General features: G+C 37.0%; 5 protein-coding genes across 5 annotated transcripts; 2 read left to right on the forward strand and 3 right to left on the reverse strand.

Annotated features, from left to right (window-relative positions):
- Nucleotides 1–2,227: 2,227 nt before the first annotated feature.
- Nucleotides 2,228–3,085, reverse strand: LOC133321309 (chymotrypsin-2-like). Its single transcript, XM_061530402.1, has one exon. The coding sequence runs from the start codon at nt 3,083–3,085 to the stop codon at nt 2,228–2,230; it is 858 nt and encodes a 285-aa protein (XP_061386386.1).
- A 2,792-nt stretch (nt 3,086–5,877) lies between these two features.
- LOC133321312 (chymotrypsin-2-like) lies at nt 5,878–6,720 on the reverse strand. The gene has a single exon (XM_061530405.1). The coding sequence runs from the start codon at nt 6,718–6,720 to the stop codon at nt 5,878–5,880; it is 843 nt and encodes a 280-aa protein (XP_061386389.1).
- A 5,064-nt stretch (nt 6,721–11,784) lies between these two features.
- On the forward strand, nt 11,785–12,645 carry LOC133321313 (chymotrypsin-2-like). The gene has a single exon (XM_061530406.1). It carries the CDS (start codon nt 11,785–11,787, stop codon nt 12,643–12,645), a length of 861 nt encoding a protein of 286 aa, XP_061386390.1.
- A 1,802-nt stretch (nt 12,646–14,447) lies between these two features.
- On the forward strand, nt 14,448–15,230 carry LOC133321314 (chymotrypsin-2-like). Its single transcript, XM_061530407.1, has one exon. It carries the CDS (start codon nt 14,448–14,450, stop codon nt 15,228–15,230), a length of 783 nt encoding a protein of 260 aa, XP_061386391.1.
- A 3,219-nt stretch (nt 15,231–18,449) lies between these two features.
- On the reverse strand, nt 18,450–19,227 carry LOC133321315 (uncharacterized). The gene has a single exon (XM_061530408.1). It carries the CDS (start codon nt 19,213–19,215, stop codon nt 18,499–18,501), a length of 717 nt encoding a protein of 238 aa, XP_061386392.1. The 5' UTR covers nt 19,216–19,227; the 3' UTR covers nt 18,450–18,498.
- Nucleotides 19,228–21,132: the final 1,905 nt, after the last annotated feature.

The following is a 21,132-nucleotide window of genomic DNA, read 5'->3' on the forward strand; positions in this document are numbered from 1 at the left end:
GCATATAAAGTGCTATCCAGTGTGCTGTGTGAACGATTGAAGCCAATGGTCAATGACATCATTGGACCATACCAATGCGGCTTCAGACCTGGCAAATCCACCATTGACCAGATTTTCACTCTCCGCCAAATCCTGGAAAAGACCCACGAAAAACACATCGACACATACCACCTATTCGTCGACTATAAAACCGCATTCGACTGCTCTATTCGTTCAGAGGTATTTAAAGCCATGTCTACGTTCTGCATTCCTGCAAAATTAATACGATTATGCAGGATAACTTTAACATAGTGCTGGAAAAGGTCATACGAGACGCAAAGATGAGCAGAAATGACACTTTGTACACCAAACAACATATGTTACTCGTCTACGCCGATGACATCGACATAATTGGTCGAACATTGCGACCGGTAACAGCCACATTCGAACAAATTGAGAAGGAGTCTGCCAAAGGGGGTCTGGCAGTAAACGGAGAGAAGACCAAGCTGATGGTATCAACGCGCAAGACGTCCAGTAGACTCGGACCAACTTTGGAACTTGAGAACTACAGCTTCGAGATAGTTAAAAATTGTATATACCTTGGTACCGCCATAAATAAAACGAATGACATCAGTTTTGAAATACGGAGAAGGATAGTGATGGCCAACAGATACTACTATGGTCTAAGTAAGCACTACTATGGTCTTAGTAAGCAGTTTAGAAACAAGACCACATCCCGCCAGACCAAACGCAGAGCAAGCAGGCAGCTCTTGGGGTGTTTGAAAGAAAAATTCTCCCATAGATCTACGGGCCGATCTGCGTCGACGGTGAATATCGGCGTCGAATGAATAACGAGCTTTACAATTTATACGCGGACATCGACATAGTCAGTCGTAATGAGTGGCAGCGACTACGGTGGCCACAGGTCATATAAAAGCGAGCCTACTGATGGCTCTCGTATAAGGCGAAGGCCACGAATTAGATGGAAAGACCAAGTAGAAAACAACATCTTGGAACGTGGTCTTTCAAATTGGAGGAGATGCTCAAAGACCATAAGCCGAGCCGAGTTTCATAAGCCGAGCTTAAAAAAGCTCGGCTTATGGAACAACCCTTCTGTAGCTAGCCTACTAAGTAAGTATTTTTCAAGGCTTATTATAGGCGTGGATTTTTTAAAATAATATCTTACATTGAAAATATATTTTTAAAAAAATCCACGCCTATGTAAAGCTTTAAAAAAATATTTTTAAACCAGTGAGCGGAGCAGTACAGTCGGACGGGGCCGACCATACGATACCCTACTGCGGACGTTTATTTCGAGCCTGGGCAATACTTCGTGCACTCTTTTGACTGATTAGAGATCAACAGCACCTCTTCCTTACACTGTCATATTTTCCGAATATTCCCAATTTCAGCACAGCCCTGCTAATTAATTATCCAGATTCCCTTCACCTTGGGTTGTGTTGTGATGTTCGGCTTGTGGCCTATAAATCGGAAATACACAAAAAAATATGTTTTCGGTCCACTTCATCCCAATTTTTTTATGTGATCATCACCGAAAATTATAGACGTTGTCCTTTACCATAACTGGAACCCCATGGAAAATTTAAAAGCGATCAGCGTTATATTTTCACCCTCTAGTGTGGTAATGGGTTGCTAAATAATATCTGAGTATGTAAGCACCTGTAAATATTAGAGTAAATATATACGCCATAGAATACAAATTTTGCAATTTTTCACACAAAATTCAGGGTCAATTTGACCCGCTAAATATTGACCGATCTTTATCAAAACAGGCATGCTTATTCCTTGGCCCGATCCCCTTCTCCATGTAAAATTTCGCGTTGTTCGGTCCATAATTGCGGTCTCTGGAGCGACCAGAAAAGCCGACAAAAATTAAGTATTTGGTCCATTTCATTAACCGATCTTTACCAAAAACAATAGGGGTCTTCATTGGGCAGAACCCATCCTACATGCAAAATTTCGTGAATTTCCTACATGCAATTTACAAATTATAATGGACAGACGGACGGACACACATGTCTAGATCGACTCAGCTAGTCGAGATACTTAAAGGTGGATCTAGGACCAATATTTCGCGGCGTTACAAAATCTTGGGTCTGCACAAAGCTATAATACCCTGACAATATAGTTGTGTAGGGTATAAAAATACACGCCTATGATAAGCATTGAAAAAATATTTTTAAACCCTCTGACATATTTATTTTATAGTATAAAACAACAGTTCCACTTAATAATTAGTTGCTCCAATTTCCTTATTTGGAAAAGGATAATTACTGGCACTGCAGTGACAATCACGACATTTCTGGCTCATAGCCTTACGAATCCAATCCAAATAGAAATAGACATTACAGTGAGCATCAGGGCTACCAGTAGCACATGGAAAACCCCAATTAACCAAGCCCACCAAATGGCCATTGCTGACCAAAGGCCCGCCAGAATCACCATGACACGAACCTTCGCCAACCTTGGTGAATGTACAGATGTGGCCAACATCCAACATTGGAACTCCTCCAAATATTTCATAACAATCCTCATAGGTGACAAATTTCGTATAGAGTTTATAGAGATTATCGGGAGTGCCACCCCATAGAATGTTATCACCCCAACCGGTTAGAATCACCTCATCACCATCTTGCAAAGGGCTTACAGGCAAAGCAATTGGCTGGGTCAACTCATCATAGACAATGGGTTCCTTCAGGTACAGCAGGGCAATATCGTTGTGATATGTGGGATTATCATAATTACAATGGCAATAGAATTCTTCAACTTCATAAACGGCTCCAGGTTCGAAGTAAACATTTGTTCCGGTTATGACACGCAAGAAGGCGGGGTTATAGCCATCCACACAATGGCACGCAGTCAGGACCCAACGGTTGTCGATAATGGCACCACCGCACATATGGCCACCGAATGCGCCTTGCAAAGATATTTGGTATTTTGCAAAACCCACTTCGGCCACCTGGCCACCCACAATTCGTTCCTGCCCGAACTGAACGGTTTCATTGGTGCCACCCACCAAACGCACCGCCTTGGCAGAATACACCACCATCAGCAGGACTATAACGGATACTAAACTTATTTTCATGATGACAACTCTTCTTTTTGAATGTTACGAGCGCGATATGGCTCGCTTAAATATGTTTTGATGGTTATTGGAGCACGACTCCAACTGCCAGCTGCAAATTCAGAAAAATTTGTTCAGACACCTCAAGAACAAACTTTGAGTTATATTATGTACTTGATTTTATTTTATCTGATATAATATCTATATTGGACCCAAGTTATGGGCAATTAATTGTTGGTCGTGAGGATCGAATGACCGTTTGTATATCGATTTTATTGCTTCGCTTGTTTATGATTTGAAATTTTTTTAATGACTTATTCTGCTTGCCGGATTGCCATTGATAAGGTCTACTGTCGCTGCTGACCAGTTTTTGTTGTTGCTGCAACGATAAGAATGTTTTGTTTAGGTACCATTAATATTGTTTTGAAATATTTGCGTGTGTTTTGAATTTTTTTTTTTTATTATTTAAAAAAAAATTAAATTATTTTCATGGAAATTTGTATAAAAACCATTTTAATAAAGGCTTAAAATAGGAGTGGATTTTGAAAAAATATTCTTCAAAAAAATCCACGGCTTTAGTAGGCCTTAAAAAAATATTCTTCAAAAAAATCCACGGCTTTAGTAGGCCTTGAAAAAATATTCTTTAAAAAAATCCACGGCTTTAGTAGGCCTTGAAAAAATATTCTTCAAAAAAATCCACGGCTTTAGTAGGCCTTGAAAAATATTCTTTAAAACATCCACGCCTTTGTCTCCTTTAAAAAACCCACGCCTTGGATAGGCCCTGAAAAAATGTCTCCTTTAAAAAACCCACGCCTTGGATAGGCCCTGAAAAAATGTCTCCTTTAAAAAACCCACGCCTTGGATAGGCCCTGAAAAAATGTCTCCTTTAAAAAATCCACGCCTTGGATAGGCCTTGAAAAATGTCTCCTTTAAAAAATCCACGCCTTATATAGGCCTTGAAAATGAATCTTTAAAAAATCCACGCCTTATATAAGCCTTGAAAATGAATCTTTAAACAATCCACGCCACTGGTAGGCCTTGAAAATGAATCTTTAAAAAATCCACGCCATTGGTAGGCCTTGAAAAAATATACTTTAAAAAATCCACGCCTTATATAAGCCTTGAAAATGAATCTTTAAACAATCCACGCCATTGGTAGGCCTTGAAAAAATATACTTTAAAAAATCCACGCCTTTGGTAGGCCTTGAAAATGAATCTTTAAAAAATCCACGCCATTGGTAGGCCTTGAAAAAATATACTTTAAAAAATCCACGCCTTATATAAGCCTTGAAAATGAATCTTTAAACAATCCACGCCATTGGTAGGCCTTGAAAAAATATACTTTAAAAAATCCACGCCTTTGGTAGGCCTTGAAAAAATATACTTTAAAAAATCCACGCCTTTGGTAGGCCTTGAAAAAATATACTTTAAAAAATCCACGCCTTTGGTAGGCCTTGAAAAAATATACTTTAAAAAATCCACGCCTTATATAAGCCTTGAAAATGAATCTTTAAACAATCCACGCCATTGGTAGGCCTTGAAAATGAATCTTTAAAAAATCCACGCCTTTGGTAGGCCTTGAAAAAATATACTTTAAAAAATCCACGCCTTTGGTAGGCCTTGAAAAAATATACTTTAAAAAATCCACGCCTTTGGTAGGCCTTGAAAAAATATATTTTAAGAAATCCACGCCTTTGGTAGGCCTTGAAAAAATATACTTTAAAAAATCCACGCCTTTGGTAGGCCTTGAAAAAATATACTTTAAAAAATCCACGCCTTTGGTAGGCCTTGAAAAAATATATTTTAAGAAATCCACGCCTTTGGTAGGCCTTGAAAAAATATACTTTAAAAAATCCACGCCTTTGGTAGGCCTTGAAAAAATATTCTTTTAAAAATCCACGCCTTTGGTAGGCCTTGAAAAAATATTCTTTTAAAAATCCACGCCTTTGGTAGGCCTTGAAAAAATATTCTTTTAAAAATCCACGCCTTTGGTAGGCCTTGAAAAAATATACTTTAAAAAATCTACGCCTTGGATAGACCCTGAAAAATGTCTCCTTTAAAAAATCCACGCCTTGGATAGGCCTTGAAAAATGTCTCCTTTAAAAAATCCACGCCTTATATAGGCCTTGAAAATGAATCTTTAAAAAATCCACGCCTTATATAGGTCTTGAAAATGAATCTTTAAAAAATCCACGCCATTGGTAGGCTGTGAAAATGAATCTTTAAAAAATCCACGCCTTTGGTAGGCCTTAAAAAATATACTTTAAAAAATCCACGCCTTCGGTAGGCCTTGAAAAAATATACTTTAAAAAATCCACGCCTTTGGTAGGCCTTGAAAAAATATACTTTAAAAAATCCACGCCTTTGGTAGGCCTTGAAAAAATATGAAAAAAAATCCATGGTCAGGTCAAAGGTCATTGACCCCGTATTAAAGGTTATTGACCCCGAATCAAGGTCGTTAAACCGGGGTCAATGACATTGATCCGCTTTAATCCGGTATCAATGGCCTTTAAAACGGATTAAGCCTTAATCCGGGGTCAATGATCTTTAATCGGGGGTCGCTGATCTTAATCAGGGGTCAATGACCTGTAATCCGTTGTCAATGACCTTGAACAGGTATCCGGGGTCAATGACCTTTGACCTGGACGTGGATTTTTTAAGGAACTCTTTTTCAAGGCCTAACCCTTGAAAAAATATTCTTTAACAAAAATCGCGTCTGGTTTTATTTAATAAAAAAATTTATTTAATTTACAAATAATTTATTTTCTATAAAAATCAGATACAAAAAAGTTATTAAATAAATACTACCCCCCTCATCCCCTTAACCTAGTACATTGATTTAAAGCCAATTGTATAAAATCATAATAATATACCGTACTGGCATGCATATCCGGTTTACCCTTAGCACATGGTGCACCCCAATTAACAAGGCCCACCAATTTACCGTTAAATGTCAGTGGTCCACCAGAATCTCCATTACATGCCCCCTCACCTTCACGGGTCATGGAACAAATATGACCCACACCAACACCTTCATCATAATCCCATCGACGACGGCATTCTTCATGGGGTATAAAATTAAAATCTAATTTTTGTAAAAGTTCTGGAGGTTCACCATTGAGACGCATGGCACCCCAGCCGGTCATGGTGATAATGTCACCCTCTTTCAGCACCTCTCGGGATAATTCAATTTTATTGGTATAATTATCAAAGACCAGCGGCTTATCCAGATGCACCGCGGCAATATCATTGTGATATTCCGGTTGATCGTGACGACAATGGGGTATGGCTACTTCCAACAGACTTACAGTTCCAGGTTGTCGCCAATTATTGGTGCCCGATATTACACGCAACACATCGAGTGGGTAGTCTTGTACACAATGGGCGGCCGTTAATATCCATTCATTGTCGATAATTACCCCGCCACAGAGATGGGAGCCAAATATCGATTGGATGGAGACTTGATAGGGTGCAAACCCCACCGGGGCTACCTCACCGCCCACAATACGGCCTTCCATGTTAGCTTCTGCTTGATTTTTATAATCAGGGTGAATCCGCTTGCCCTCGACTCTCCTAGCACTGAGTATGATAAAAATGGCCAATGATAAATGACACCACGCCTTTATGGCCCTCCCGACGATATTAACCGATTGCATTTTTTTCTTTATTTGAATGAAATACTGGTGACGAAGTAAAATTGTTATATTCTTCTAACAGCAAAACGTCGTTGTTTTGGCCATAATGTGCCATTAATGACATTACGATCCGTTATTTATGCGTTTGTGGTTCAGAGAGAAAATGCCGCCGCCAATACTTTTTTGTTTTGGTAAGGTGTTCAGGCTATCAGAGGTTATAAACCATTTATATTCGATACCCTGAACTGACCAATAATACAATGAAAATAATTTTGATTAGGCCAATATGTTAGTGGGTTTTCCCAGTTGTTGTTGTTGCCCTTTGTCAACAATTATCGTTAATTACTCCAAAATCTTTACAGCTCTGGCTGGCCAGTTAAGCAGTAATGATTTTCCAAATTTGTATTTATTTTGGTTTTATCGTTCGTGTATCACACGCTTACCAAGAACAAGCCAAAAAAATACATATCATATTTAGCTGATGAAATATTCGTAAATATGGTAAACAATTCGTTTATGAGTATGGACTGGTATATGAGGCGATCGCAAGGATTTTTTTTTTACATTTTAAGGTCACTTTAAATTTTAATCGAAATAATTATTTAAAGGAACTACTGAGCCAATGTGAAAGATTTCCAAGCGCGATGATTTTGTGTGCAGCTTTTCCAATATGAAAGACCATGTTCCGATATGTTGTCTTCTACTTGATCTTTCCATCGAATTCGTGGCCTTCCCCTTCTGCGCGAAGCATCAGTTGGCTCCCTTTTTTATGCCTTTTGTGCTGGGGCATCCTCATCCATTCTCACAATATGACCTAGAATTTTTCTCTCAAACACTCCACGAGCTGCGTCATCTGCTTGCACAAGTACCCATGCTTCAGATCAGTACAACAGCACGGATAGTATCAGCGTCTTGTAGAGTATGCATTTGATCTGGCGAGAGGTGATTTTGTTTTTGAATTGCTTACTTACTATTCTTCTCCGGATTTCAAAGCTGATGTTACTAGTTTTGTTTATGGCCGTGACGAGGTATATAAAATCATTCACTACCTCGAAGCTGCAGTTTTAATGTTCCAGAGTTGGGCCGAGTCTACTGGACGTCTTGCGCGTTGATACCATCAGTTTGATCGGCGTAGACGAGTAACATGTGTTGTTTGGTGTACAGGTTGCCATTTCTGTCCACGTTTGCACTAATTGCTACTCTGACCACATCTTTAGTATCATCTCTAATTGGTTCTGGGGTATCTTCTTCGCCGCCACTTTTTCATATCAGAAGATTTGTAAAATGTTCCTTTCCTGTCTGTATCTGTCACCAGGTTTACTTCTTCTTCCCGCACCTTAGCCTTCGCTTTGGTGTTTTACTCGTTGGTAAAATTTCCGGACTTCGTTCTGACTCCTGTTCATCTCGATTTGCTCACGGTCACGTTTTCCCTGATAATTTTCTCTCACATTGCGTATTGCTAGTGTTTGCAGTAAAGATCTTCAAAATACGTAAAATCTTTCGGGTCACTTTTATTGAGGCTGTGTCAAAATAGAAACCTAGTAAATAATATGTGTTTCCTACAGATTTGTATCCTCGGAAATCCGAAATGACCAAACATTATCACATCGGTTGAAAAATACAGTTAAGAACTTTCAAAATACCTCGAATCGGCTGGGACTCTCATAACATGTAACTATATTGACAATTTTCAACAAAAATGTATTCACTCAGAAACCGAAGTGTGAAACAACATCGTCATTGGTTGAAAAATGCTGCTAGGGCCTATAATAAAGGAGAAAGTTTAACTTGTTCTTATGCGCACAAATGAAATACACGTGAAGACGCCTGGTAGTCTATACAGCTAATTTTTTTACGAAGACTCTAATTTTAGAATTATTTTCCAAGCTTTCTGTATTTTAGAAATTTGGCGATTTTTCTAAAATTTTCTTAGAAATTGGGCAGATTTCCTTTAGAATTTCTCCACATTTTCCTGCTTTTTTTACCCCAACTATGCACGTTTTCCTAAGAAATTCGAAAAAAATATCCAACATGAATAATTGGTGGTGGATTTTTTTTTGTGATGTTCATACGAAGTAAACATAGACCGTTCTTCTTTCGAATTCCGAACGATTTCTCTCAGAAAATCTAAAGTTCCCTCCGAATTTCTCAATAATTTTAATCCAAATTCGTACCGAATTCGTTTGGAAACACATTTTTTTCCAAATTCCTTTCGAAAAAACCTTTTGATTTCGGTGGGTATGTCCTAACCTTAGCATTAACATGACAGCGCCACCCAGAGGGAAAATATAACACTAAATGAGCAAGGATGCCAACCACTGCAAAAATTCAAGGATGTTTCTATGCACCGATAGATGGCAGCCCCATCACATCACCACAGCAAACCAATCATCTATTTAGGTAAAATAAATAATAAAAAAAACATGATAACTAAACTAACTCATAATCGAGTGAGAGGACAGTTATTTTCTATGTTCCCATCAGAAAAGGAGAAAATCGTTTGACCGCGTAATCATCATATCAAAAATGGGGTTCGACGTTTTAATGAGGATATCGTTTAGTTTTCGCAATATCAAGGGCCATACCACATAATTTCAGAAGACAAAAAAACGGAGGTTTGGAATTCCACCCTTTATTTATGTTGTTTGTCCAGGGCTGCCGAATCGAACTTAATTGGCTAGACTTCGATAACTTTTTTTTAACTCCACTTCGACTACGGAGTTATCTCCGAATAATTAATTATTACCCTATATAAACCCTTTTCAAGATCTCGAGATCTTGGGAAACTCAAAGTATTTCTGTAAACGTTCAAGTCATTACAGTTGGAAATGCAGATAGAATGTCATAATAACTAAAGTTTTGCGGATCCTCCATATGTGCGTTATGTCAAATCGTATATCTATATTCAAAATCGTCTACAAGGAGTATATTTATTTCTAATTCTGACTAGTTCATTGGAACTATTCCCATAAATGAACGATAGGAACTAGGTTCAATTCCTTAGTTTCTTTTTCTGATCTCGTTCCTTTATTTCTATATTCTTCTTTCTTCTTCTCTTTCTCGTTCGTTTTTCAGAAGCATCAATATTTGTGAAAATAAAGTAGACTAAAATAAAAAATTATTTTGTGTTCATCATCCTGCAGTTCAATTCTGTACTTTCGGAATAACGTACTAAATTAAAATCAATTTTTTCCATCTTTGCTCAATTTGTCTACTATTTTCTTCCATCAATGAATCAACACGGAACTATGTGAGCGAAAAAATGAAACAAAAATAACGATGAAAGAGAGAGAGAGAGATTCAAAAATGAACAATTGGATCTAAAGCAGTGTTGATCGGAACTAAATCGTGAGTAGATGTGTGAGATCGTAATAATCATTAAAAATAACTGACGAAAAGAGAAAAAATAGACTACGTCTTTAGCCATCATCGCTGTCGAACTACTTTGTGAATTAGTAATCTAAAGGAACGCGATAAACAAAGGAATCGGACATAGTACGTATCGGAGCAGTATAGTCGGATGATACCATACACAACCACCGTGGAATGCTGACATTCTGCGGATCAATATTCCGTGACTGGGCAATATTTCACGATTATTGCTCCGTCTTAACCGATTAGAGATCAACAGCTACTATTTCGGCATATTTTCCGAATATTTTTACCGGGGCGATATTTACACTATAAGATGCAAATTTTCCCATTTTACACAGAAAAGTCTTGGTTGATTTTACCCGCTGAATATTGACCGATCAAAACAGTCATTCTAATTAGTTGACCAGATTCCCTTCCCCATGTGATGTTCGGCTTATTCTGCCCTATATGGCGACTTGAACAAAACACACAAAAATTAGGTTGTTGGTCATTTTATCCCCTAAATATCAGTTGATCATCTCCAAGGACGACGCCTATCGTCCTTGACTATATATATATATATATAATGGTAATCAGAATAGGTAATATTATCAACTTCTCTTTAGGGGCAAAAACATACGCCATAGAATACAAATTTGGCAATTTTCACACAAAAGTCTTGATCCATTTGACCCGCTAAATATTAACCGATCTTCATAAAAACACTCATGCTTATTCATTGGCCAGATTCTCTTCTTCGTCCAAAATTGTGTGGTGTACGGATGATAATTACAGCCTCTAGATCGACCTGAAAACAGATAAAAATAATGCCCAGATATGACGATCTTTATATCTCGACTACCTGAGTCGATCTAGAAGTGTGTCTCCGTCCGACTGTCCATTCGGACCAAACATCGCCATATTTTGCATGTAGGATGGGTTCTATCCAAGTAATCTTCCTATAGTAAGAACCGATTTGTTTATACCTTCCTTAAAATATCTGTGATCGTTCAGGGCCTTAGAGATATGGCGGATTATGCATGAAACACTTTGTAAGTAAGATTTAACACCCAATAAGAACCTGATCGTACACAAAATCCCTAAAATACCGAATAATTGGCGGTACCGTTATATGGATAAATGGGTTAAATCGGGTTCAATTGACCTCTTAGAACAAGTCTCAAAATTTTAGAATATTATTGAAAATGGCAACAAATGCCTAACTTTCAATAATATGCGCCGTTAAAAAGCTTTCAACCTCTCAAGAGAACATTTTCAATATTCTATTCGATAATATGTTACAAATATTTCCAAAATCGCAAATCAAATTCCCGATTACACACAAATCAACTTACCTTGAGTTCCAAATCAAACGAAAAACTACTTCCAACTGATTTCAGAACCTCACACTTATCACAATCTGGTCACTCGAAGGTAAATAATATAAAAACACAAATTACAATGGCCCGCCATAAAAATCCAACCAATTCGATAAAAAAAATCCAAAATACGAGAACATAAAAGTTCTTGTCTATATTGCACTTCCAGGCAAATCAAAAATACATTGTCGATATCGAAACTATATATCAGCGAGAGAGATATCATTTGCACGATATCGTTTTATGATATACGCTAATATCCAATATTTATTTTTTTTTTTCGTTAAACGAAGTATAAACTTGGCCGGTTAAAAATTCCATCGGACAGTTCAAAATTTACGTTCCATTCGAAATGAGGTCTTTCGTTAATTTCACCACCATAGCCTTTGTGGTGGCTATGGTGTTGGGGGCCTCTCTTACGGAAGCCTTAAGAGTCCACCAGGGTTTTGCTGATTTACCCCAAAAAGTGGAGCAGGTGGAGGCCGATAGAGAACAGAAAATTGAATCCCGTATTATTGGTGGTGAGATAGCTGCCGAAGGTTCTGCACCCTGGCAGGTTACCCTGCAAAATCAATATGGTAATCATTTCTGTGGTGGAGTCATTATCGGCGATAAGCATGTCCTGACCGCCGCCAGTTGTGTGGCTGGCCAACAAAAACGTAACATTAAGGTGATCATGAGTACCAATGACTGGATGGGTTTGGCTTGGCTGTACGAAGTTGCGGAAGTCTATACCCATTGTAATTTTGATAAACCATTATATCACAACGATATTGCTGTCCTCGAATTGGCCACCTATGTTGCCTACGATGAAAAGACCCAGAACATTACCATGGCCCAATTAGATGATTTGAAAGAAGGTGAAGTGGTAACCATGACCGGTTGGGGTAATTGGGAGGTGGGCCAAACCTATTTTCCATCGGATTTGAAGAAGTTGTCGGGCAAGGTGATTAGCAATGAGGAATGCAAGCGTATCTATGGTAAATATGCCGATGATGTTGATGATGGTCATATCTGTGTCCAGCCACCTTATGGTTCCGGAGCTTGTCATGGTGATACTGGTGGTCCTTTGGTTGATTCTAAGGGACGTTTGGTCGGTATTGGTAACTGGGGTGTACCCTGTGGTCATGGTTTCCCAGATGTTTTTGCTAAGGTTTCATTCTTCTATGATTTTATTCGTACCTCGATTCAGGGTTGTGCTATGGCTCCTTGAGGGGAAATTTCGGAAAATGAAAAAAAATTGTAGTTATTTTTTTTAAGATTATGTGGTAATAAAAAAATTAATAAAATATTATTGACTGTCTTGTTGTTGTTTTCTTTCGAGGATTTTTTAAAGAATATTTTTTCAAGGCTTATCATAGGCGTGGATTTTTTAAAGAATATTTTTTCAAGGCTTATCATAGGCGTGGATTTTTTAAAGAATATTTTTTCAAGGCTTATCATAGGCGTGGATTATTTAAAGAATATTTTTTCAAGGCTTATCATAGGCGTGGATTTTTTAAAGAATATTTTTTCAAGGCTTATCATAGGCGTGGATTTTTTAAAGAATATTTTTTCAAGGCTTATCATAGGCGTGGATTTTTTAAAGAATATTTTTTCAAGGCTTATCATAGGCGTGGATTTTTTAAAGAATATTTTTTCAAGGCTTATCATAGGCGTGGATTTTTTAAAGAATATTTTTTCAAGGCTTATCATAGGCGTGGATTTTTTAAAGAATATTTTTCAAAACAACCATTACATCAATAGGCGTGGATTATTTAAAGAATATTTTTTCAAGGCTTATCATAGGCGTGGATTTTTTAAAGAATATTTTTTCAAGGCTTATCATAGGCGTGGATTTTTTAAAGAATATTTTTTCAAGGCTTATCATAGGCGTGGATTTTTTAAAGAATATTTTTTCAAGGCTTATCAAAGGCGTTGATTTTTTAAAGAATATTTTTTCAAGGCTTATCAAAGGCGTGGATGTTTTAAAGAATATTTTTTCAAGGCTTATCATAGGCGTGGATTATTTAAAGAATATTTTTTCAAGGCTTATCATAGGCGTGGATTTTTTAAAGAATATTTTTTCAAGGCTTATCATAGGCGTGGATTTTTTAAAGAATATTTTTTCAAGGCTTATCATAGGCGTGGATTTTTTAAAGAATATTTTTTCAAGGCTTATCATAGGCGTGGATTTTTTAAAGAATATTTTTTCAAGGCTTATCATAGGCGTGGATTTTTTAAAGAATATTTTTTCATGGCTTATCATAGGCGTGGATTTTTTAAAGAATATTTTTTCAAGGCTTATCATAGGCGTGGATTTTTTAAAGAATATTTTTTCAAGGCTTATCATAGGCGTGGATTTTTTAAAGAATATTTTTTCAAGGCTTATCAATCCATTCAATACTTACAATAAATTTTTTAAAATTGTTGTCATTTTGGACTTTGATATACCTGCAAAAAAAATAAACAAACCATTAGTCAAATGTTTGAAGTGGCTTCTTCGGAACCGTAGATTATTAATCACAGCCGTATTAAAATCGCCAATGACTAATTTATTGTTTTGGTCTATATGCTAAAAACGTAGAAACAGAAAACTTCGCAAACAAATCGATTCCAACTACACTACTAATTTACAAATATCTTATCAATTATTAGTAAGCTGTTCGGAAGAACTTCTTTAGGTTTTAGTAGTAGTCTATGCTGGCGTTATCAGTGAAAACCGAAAAAAACTTCCGCAAAAAATGCTAATCGTTTTATTTGACAGCTCAAGTGTGATAAAAACAACCTTAACCCACCACCCTCCTTAGTCACATACCTTATCTGGGCGGGCCAGCAGGTGAGTTCTGTTTGTTTTTATTGGACGATTATCATGGACTCTTGTGAAGCCCCAATACATTCTGCTTAAAAGAAAATTACCGGCATGCTATAAAAGTAAAAATTAAGCAAATATTTGCAAACATTCTAATAAGTGAAGTGAAAGAAAGTAACACGAAGTAAAAAATCGGAACTTCGAAAAAGGAAAACAAAAAAAAAATGAAACTATTTCTAACCATAACAATTGCCGTGACCGTATTCAGTTCACTGGCACAAGGTCGTGGCATATCGAAATTAATAGATACCCGTGTCATTGGTGGTTCAGATGTTCCCGAGGGTGCCATACCCTTCCAGGTGTCAATACAAACAACATTTGGAGAACATATTTGTGGTGGTTCCATTATTTCCCCCGAATGGATTTTAACTGCTGCTCATTGTTTGGAATGGCCACAGCAGTATTTGAAAATTGTTACCGGTACTGTGAATTGGACTAAACCCGATGCTGAATATTTAGTACAAGATGTGAAGATCCATTGTCTGTACAACAAACCAATGTATCACAATGATATTGCCCTGATCAAGCTCTCGAAACCTATTGTCTACAATGAAAAAACTCAACCTGTGGAATTGGCCACCAGCAATACCCTCAAAGAAGGTGATAAATTGACCCTCTCCGGCTGGGGTAGCATTAAGCTATGGGGTCGCACCCCTGATATTTTACAAAGTGCCGATTTGGATTATATGGATCATGATAAGTGCTCGACGGCGGTAAAGAAAGCCCAATGGTTGGGAACTGGTCATATTTGTACCGACACGAAAAATGGTAAGGGTTCTTGCCATAATGATTCCGGTGGCCCACTCTATGATGATGTCAATAAGGTTTTGGTTGGTATTGTAAATTGGGGTGAACCCTGTGCTGTAGGGTATCCAGATGTATTTGCCAGTGTGGCCTATTATCATGATTGGATTCTGACCAATATGGCTGGTAGTGGTAGCTGCTAGTCATTGAAGTGTAGGGAGCGACGTGAAATGGATCTAAAGCCATTGCGAACAAATATTTTATATTAAGGAGAGGAAAAAAAATACTGTAAAATTTAGCGAACAAATGAATTTAAAATATATTTTATAAAAAAAATAGTTTTAAGGAGAAAATAAAGATTTCAAGAAAAAAATTTAAAAGTTTGTTGGTACTTTACTTTGTAACGACAAGATTCCTTCAGTTGCTGGGATATGCTACCGGGAGGTAGGGTTCCTCACAGAAAATTTGTACTGAAGTGAACGAGAGTGAAAAGATGTGGATTTAGGTTTCAAATTCAGAGAACTACGCTTTATGTATAAACTTAAACTGATATATAAATTCCATATACTTAAATTGAGGAGATTGATGTCAGCAAGGTCTGGGTCTGTTCGGTTACTGCTCCGGTACGACTGTTGGTACTACAAATTGCTGGCTACGTGATGGAATTTGGTTCGATGCTTCTTAAGAGGGTGGGCAGCGGTCCCAGACGGCTTCTTAACTTCACGATCACTCACACTGCTTTCGATCTAGGCATCGATGGCTCTTCACGGTTAAAACACTTTATATGAAGTCACACGATGGCTCTTTATTTCGACTCTGCTAAAATTATTTTTAAACAAAAATTCCCACAACGGCTCTTTATTTCGGTTCGATTAAAATCACTTTTCTTCAATAAAATACCCAAGACAGGTCTTTATTTCGATTCGGTAAAAAATACTTCTAAATAATTACGATTTGTTAAAACTTACATTAAACGAAAGACCCACGACGCCTCTGTAATTTTACAAGGTTAATCACTTATAATCAGAAGCCCACAACAGCTATTGTTTCGATAGATTAACATCACTTTCTTCACCAATTGTACACTCACCGCTAATGCGTTCTTTCTCCGATGGTAATTTCACTACGTAGATTCCTGAAAGGTTGGCCGCTCTGCATCGACACATCAAGAGTCTAACTTGTTTCTTCATTTTATACCCTCGCTCAGGATGCTTCCAGTCGTTTTCCCGGTGTTGAACCTCTGTTGCTGCGCCGACCACGTGGCCTCTCTGCTAACGGAAACTTGATCACAAACACGTTTTCTAAGTTAATGGGAACATGTTTACATCTTCATTAGACTTCGATTATCAACTAAATATTTTGGACACAACTGTACCAGAAAAATTGTTTGGTTAACAATATTTAAATTTTTCAATACCAAAACCTAGCAATAATGAAGGCAATCGAATCGGTCAAAGAATGAAATAACTGATATGCTGGCTCGAGATGTTTCACAGTCGATTGATATTATGATCGACGCCACTAGCTACCACATTGGTTAGAGTTGGTCAATCTGGTTCCTGAAGCGGTTCGGTCAGCAACATGAACTAGGCCCTTCATTTAGTTCTTTATAGTTTAATCGTACATTTGGTACGCGGCCAATGAACGGGAAGATTTAGATGAAAGATTACATCAAAAGAAGCTAAGTGAACGAGAGCAAACATGAATGACTGGATCTATAGGAAGAAGATAAACGAAAGAGCCTGACCTAGCATGTGTAGAAATATTGGAACAATAAAAATAAATTAAAAAATAAACCAAAAATCTTTTTAATTTTCAATGACCTTAAGCCGAAACCAGTGAGCGGAGCAATATAGTTGGACGGGACCGACCATATGATACCCTACACAACTTCGACGAAAATCTAACTTTCTGTGGTTCTATATTCTGAGCTTGGGAAATATTTCGCGATATTTGCACCCTCTTTTAATTACTTTTCCAGATTCCCTTAACCGTGGGTTGTGGTGTTCGGCTTTCAATTGTGGTCGACTAGAAAAACACAAAAAATAGGTTTTCGGTCCACTTCATCCCAATATTATTATCTGATCATCACCGAAAATTATAGGCGTTGTCCTTGATCCTCATGGAAAATTTCAAAGCGATCAGCGCTATATTTCCGCCCTCTAGTGTGGTAATAATATATGAATACGTAAACAACCGGTAAATATTGAAGTGTAACTCCCACATCCGTGTACATACGACAATACAATTGGTATCAATGTAGAGGTCAATCACTCCTCTTGGATATATTATCAACTTATCGGGTCTATGTCCTTCAGGGGTAAATATATGCGTCATAGAATACTAATTTTGTCATTTTTCACACAAAAGTCAGTGCCCATTTGACCCGCTAAATATTGAAAGATCTGTATCAAAAAAGGCATGCTTATCCTTTGGCCCGATCCCCTTGCGACAAGAAAAATCAGACAAAAATTCAGTTTTTGGTCCATTGGCCAGAACCCATCCTACATGCAAAATTTCGTACCGTGTTTACAAATTATAATGGACAGACGGACGGATCGCTAGTCGAAATATGACGATCTTACTTAAAGGTGGGTCTAGGACCAATATTTCGTGGTGTTCGCATGGTAATAAGACGGCGTTAAACTTATTTCACGTAGGGATAAACTCAAAGAGTTATCGAAAATATAACTCAACGGATGGACCATTTCGATTAGAAATTGACTGAGACCGGTATGGTTCGAAGGCATCTGGAGTCTATAGTCTTTATATTTATAAAGACATTGCGATCAAATACGGTTGATTGTATTTGATCGCTAACTGGGTAAATTCCCCCTTCAACTTAAAGTTAATGTATAAGAAGGTACTTATCGCAATGCAAACTTTTCATTACTTTAATGAAATAATTTCATTGTTTTATTCAAATATTTCAATTAATCATAAAATGTTATACAATGTATGAATTCATAGAATTTATGAACAAATTTCATAAAATGAAGAGTTCATTGATTTAATGAAACATTTCATCATATTAATGCTACGATTCATTAAATCAATGAAAACAAAATGATGAAGAGTTGGGGCATTTGGTACCCAGAGTACCATCTATTCGTGTTGGCCTAAATCTATTCTTTTCTTGAGAACTCTTCGCCAGACATCGTAACATATTTGCAAAATCGAAAGAAAAACATTTTTTATAAATTTTCAAATTATTTTTATTTGATGTGATTGATTTTGAGAAAAAAAAAACTTAAATGATTTTTTGTTTGCATGTGTAAATGAAACTTAACCTAAAACTTAGACTAAAACAAAAAAATGTCTAACAAACCAGATCGATTTCATTACACCCTAAGCGAGATGGCTTTAAACTTTGGATACGCCTAAGGGGCGTAATGACGAATCAATCATCGTAACAGCTTTCATAACTAACTAAATAACATTAAGAGGGGGTATCTAACAACGAAGATCTTCTTAGAACTGATTGGAGGGTGGCAAATAGCCGCCATTTGTGGCGGCAGCAGTTTGGATGGCATTCACCAATTGTTGTTCATCGTATTGAACCTGTTGGGGCTGTTGCACGCCATAATCACCGCTGGCTTGTTGTTCCTGTTGCAATTGTTGTTGCTTGGTCTCTTCTTCATCTTCTTCCTCGGCGGAGGCATCCAAAGAACCAATAACAGAAGTACTGGGAGCAACACCTTCATCAGTGATGGTGGTGGAACCTCCCAAGCTGTCGTATTGAGATTGGATTTGACGTTGGGCATTGGCAGCTTCTTCGGGAGTGCGGTACTTGATGAAGAACACTTCAGGTTTGTTGATGTGTTGAGGTGCCTCTTGGATGGCATCTTGCAAATCGGCGGCGGAGGTCTTCTTAGCCAAAACATAGACAACGGTCTTTTCTTCTTTGAGAGCCTTGGCCAAATTGATGGCAGCAGCCTTGTTGGTCTGACTGGGTGTCTTCACAAACAGGACGTTGTAATGTTTGCGGGGTTGTTGTTGCAATTGAGCCAATTCTTCATCGATTTCGGCTTGAGTCTCTTCGGGAGCGGAGTGAATGAAGAAATTCTTGGTTACAATTGGTTTCTTGACCATACGTTGGCGGGGGCGGTAGCGACGGGTGGGCTTGCTGGCAAAGGTAGGTTGGAAATTGAAATTGGCAGGGAAATCGGCAGGCATGGGGAAACGCATAACAATGGATTGTTGTTGCGACTGTTGTTGGCTGGAGGGTACGATATAACGTTGGCTTTGGGAGCCCAGGGTTTGGAAGCCAAGCTGTTGCTGCTGTTGTGGAAGATATTGTTGGCTGGGTTTCAGGATGGAGGAGGGGATAAGGCTCTGCTGTTGTCCATAATAGCCGCTGTTGCCATTGTAGTTGTAACTGGATTTCAAACTGACATCGGCGGAGGCCATAGCCATGGTGGATGCTACCAAAAGTGTCTAAAAGGGATGTGAGGAGGAAATGAGAAGAAATTAATAGGTTGATTCCGTGGTGAATGTGGAATAAAATTTAAGGTATATAAAATACATTGTGGTGAATTTCTTATGCATTTTGTCTGTGGCGAATGTGCTGAATGTGAATGTGCTGATTGTGAATATGGTTCATGACATAAATGAATATGGTGAATAAAGATTTCCCTATGGAAAATTAAGAATTCGCTATGGTGAATTAAGAAAATAATTCTCTGTGGTCAATATATAATTCACTGTGGTGAATATAAAATTCACTATGGTGAATATAATATTCACTATGGTAAACATTTATATAAATCACTATGGTGAATATAGAATTCACTATGGTGAATGTAGAATTCACTATGGTGAATATAGAATTCACTATGGTGAATTAAGAATGCATTATGGAGAATTTATAATTCACTGTAGTGAATATATAATTCACGATGGAGAATATAAAATTCACTATGGTGAATATAAAATTTACTATGATAAATAAAAAATTTCTTATGGTGAATTCCTTAAGGTGAATATATAAAATTCCTTTGGTGAATGTATAAAATTCCTTATGGTGAATTTAAAAATTCACTATGGTGAATATAAAATTTACTCTTCTGTCATTTATTACTTCTTCTCTGTTCAATGGAATTGAATTTTTTCTTATTCAATCGGAACTATTTGTAATTATTCACCACAGTGGTGAATATTTTTTGTTTGCTATAAAAATCTTCTTTCTGCATTTTTGAATGTTTATAGATAATGGTGGATGTGTTATCGACACAAAAACAGCATTTTTTTTGACCATGGTGAATATTATTTCAAATGTGTATAAATATTTTTTAGCCATGGTGAATATCGATTTTATCGTTTTTTTTATGATAATTAAACCAAAACCTTCTCTTGGGTTAATATCATAGCAGTTGAATTGCAAATGTATTCGCTTTTGGACTCATTTTATTACTATTCACCAAAGTGGTGAATATATTTTATAAAAATCATTTAGAATGTTTCTGGATAATAGTGTAAAAAATGAGTAAAATTTTAAATGGGCTTTGTTATGCGCTATTGTGAAAATGTTTACAACCGTGGTGAATTTTTTATTTTTGACTTTTTGGTGCGTTACTGATAAAAAATGTGGGATACTTATTAAACACTGTTGTGAAATAAAATTTATTACTATGGTGAGAACATATACAAGCGTGGTGAATAAAATCTTATCTAGAGTGGTGAATAATCTTGGGTATGTAATCGATAAAACATTAGAGGTGTGCATTATACACAATTGTGAAATATTTGTATACTATGGTGAATATTTTTCATGTGTGGTGAATATTTTTTTCGACTGTGGGGAATATTTTTCTCTTTAGTTTCATGAAATATTCGCTTAAGTTAATAACGCATTATGTTCAGAATGGTGAATTCCACTTTTTGACCTATTTTTTTATTTACCAAAGTGGTGAATAATTTTTTCTTATGACTTAAAACCCTCTTCCTAATATTGTTTGACAAATATGCCTTACTGTGGTGAATATTTTTAGGGGTGGTTAGTATTTTTCAAGTACGGTGAATATTTTTTTTCGACCCAAGGTGATATTTTTTAGGAGGAATGTATAATTCACTGTTATGGTCATTTTTCCTAATGTGGTGAATATT

Source organism: Musca vetustissima, unplaced genomic scaffold (genome assembly GCF_032173495.1).
Source record: "Musca vetustissima isolate MV318-11 ecotype Yass unplaced genomic scaffold, APGP_CSIRO_Mvet_v1 utg33308, whole genome shotgun sequence".
NCBI classification, from domain to species: domain Eukaryota; kingdom Metazoa; phylum Arthropoda; class Insecta; order Diptera; family Muscidae; genus Musca; species Musca vetustissima.

Coding starts and splice junctions, on each gene's coding strand:
- LOC133321309 (XM_061530402.1), bottom strand. CDS start 3,085: ATGAAAATAAGTTTAGTATCCGTTATAGTCCTGCTGATGGTGGTGTAT.
- LOC133321312 (XM_061530405.1), bottom strand. CDS start 6,720: ATGCAATCGGTTAATATCGTCGGGAGGGCCATAAAGGCGTGGTGTCAT.
- LOC133321313 (XM_061530406.1), top strand. CDS start 11,785: ATGAGGTCTTTCGTTAATTTCACCACCATAGCCTTTGTGGTGGCTATG.
- LOC133321314 (XM_061530407.1), top strand. CDS start 14,448: ATGAAACTATTTCTAACCATAACAATTGCCGTGACCGTATTCAGTTCA.
- LOC133321315 (XM_061530408.1), bottom strand. CDS start 19,215: ATGCGTTTCCCCATGCCTGCCGATTTCCCTGCCAATTTCAATTTCCAA.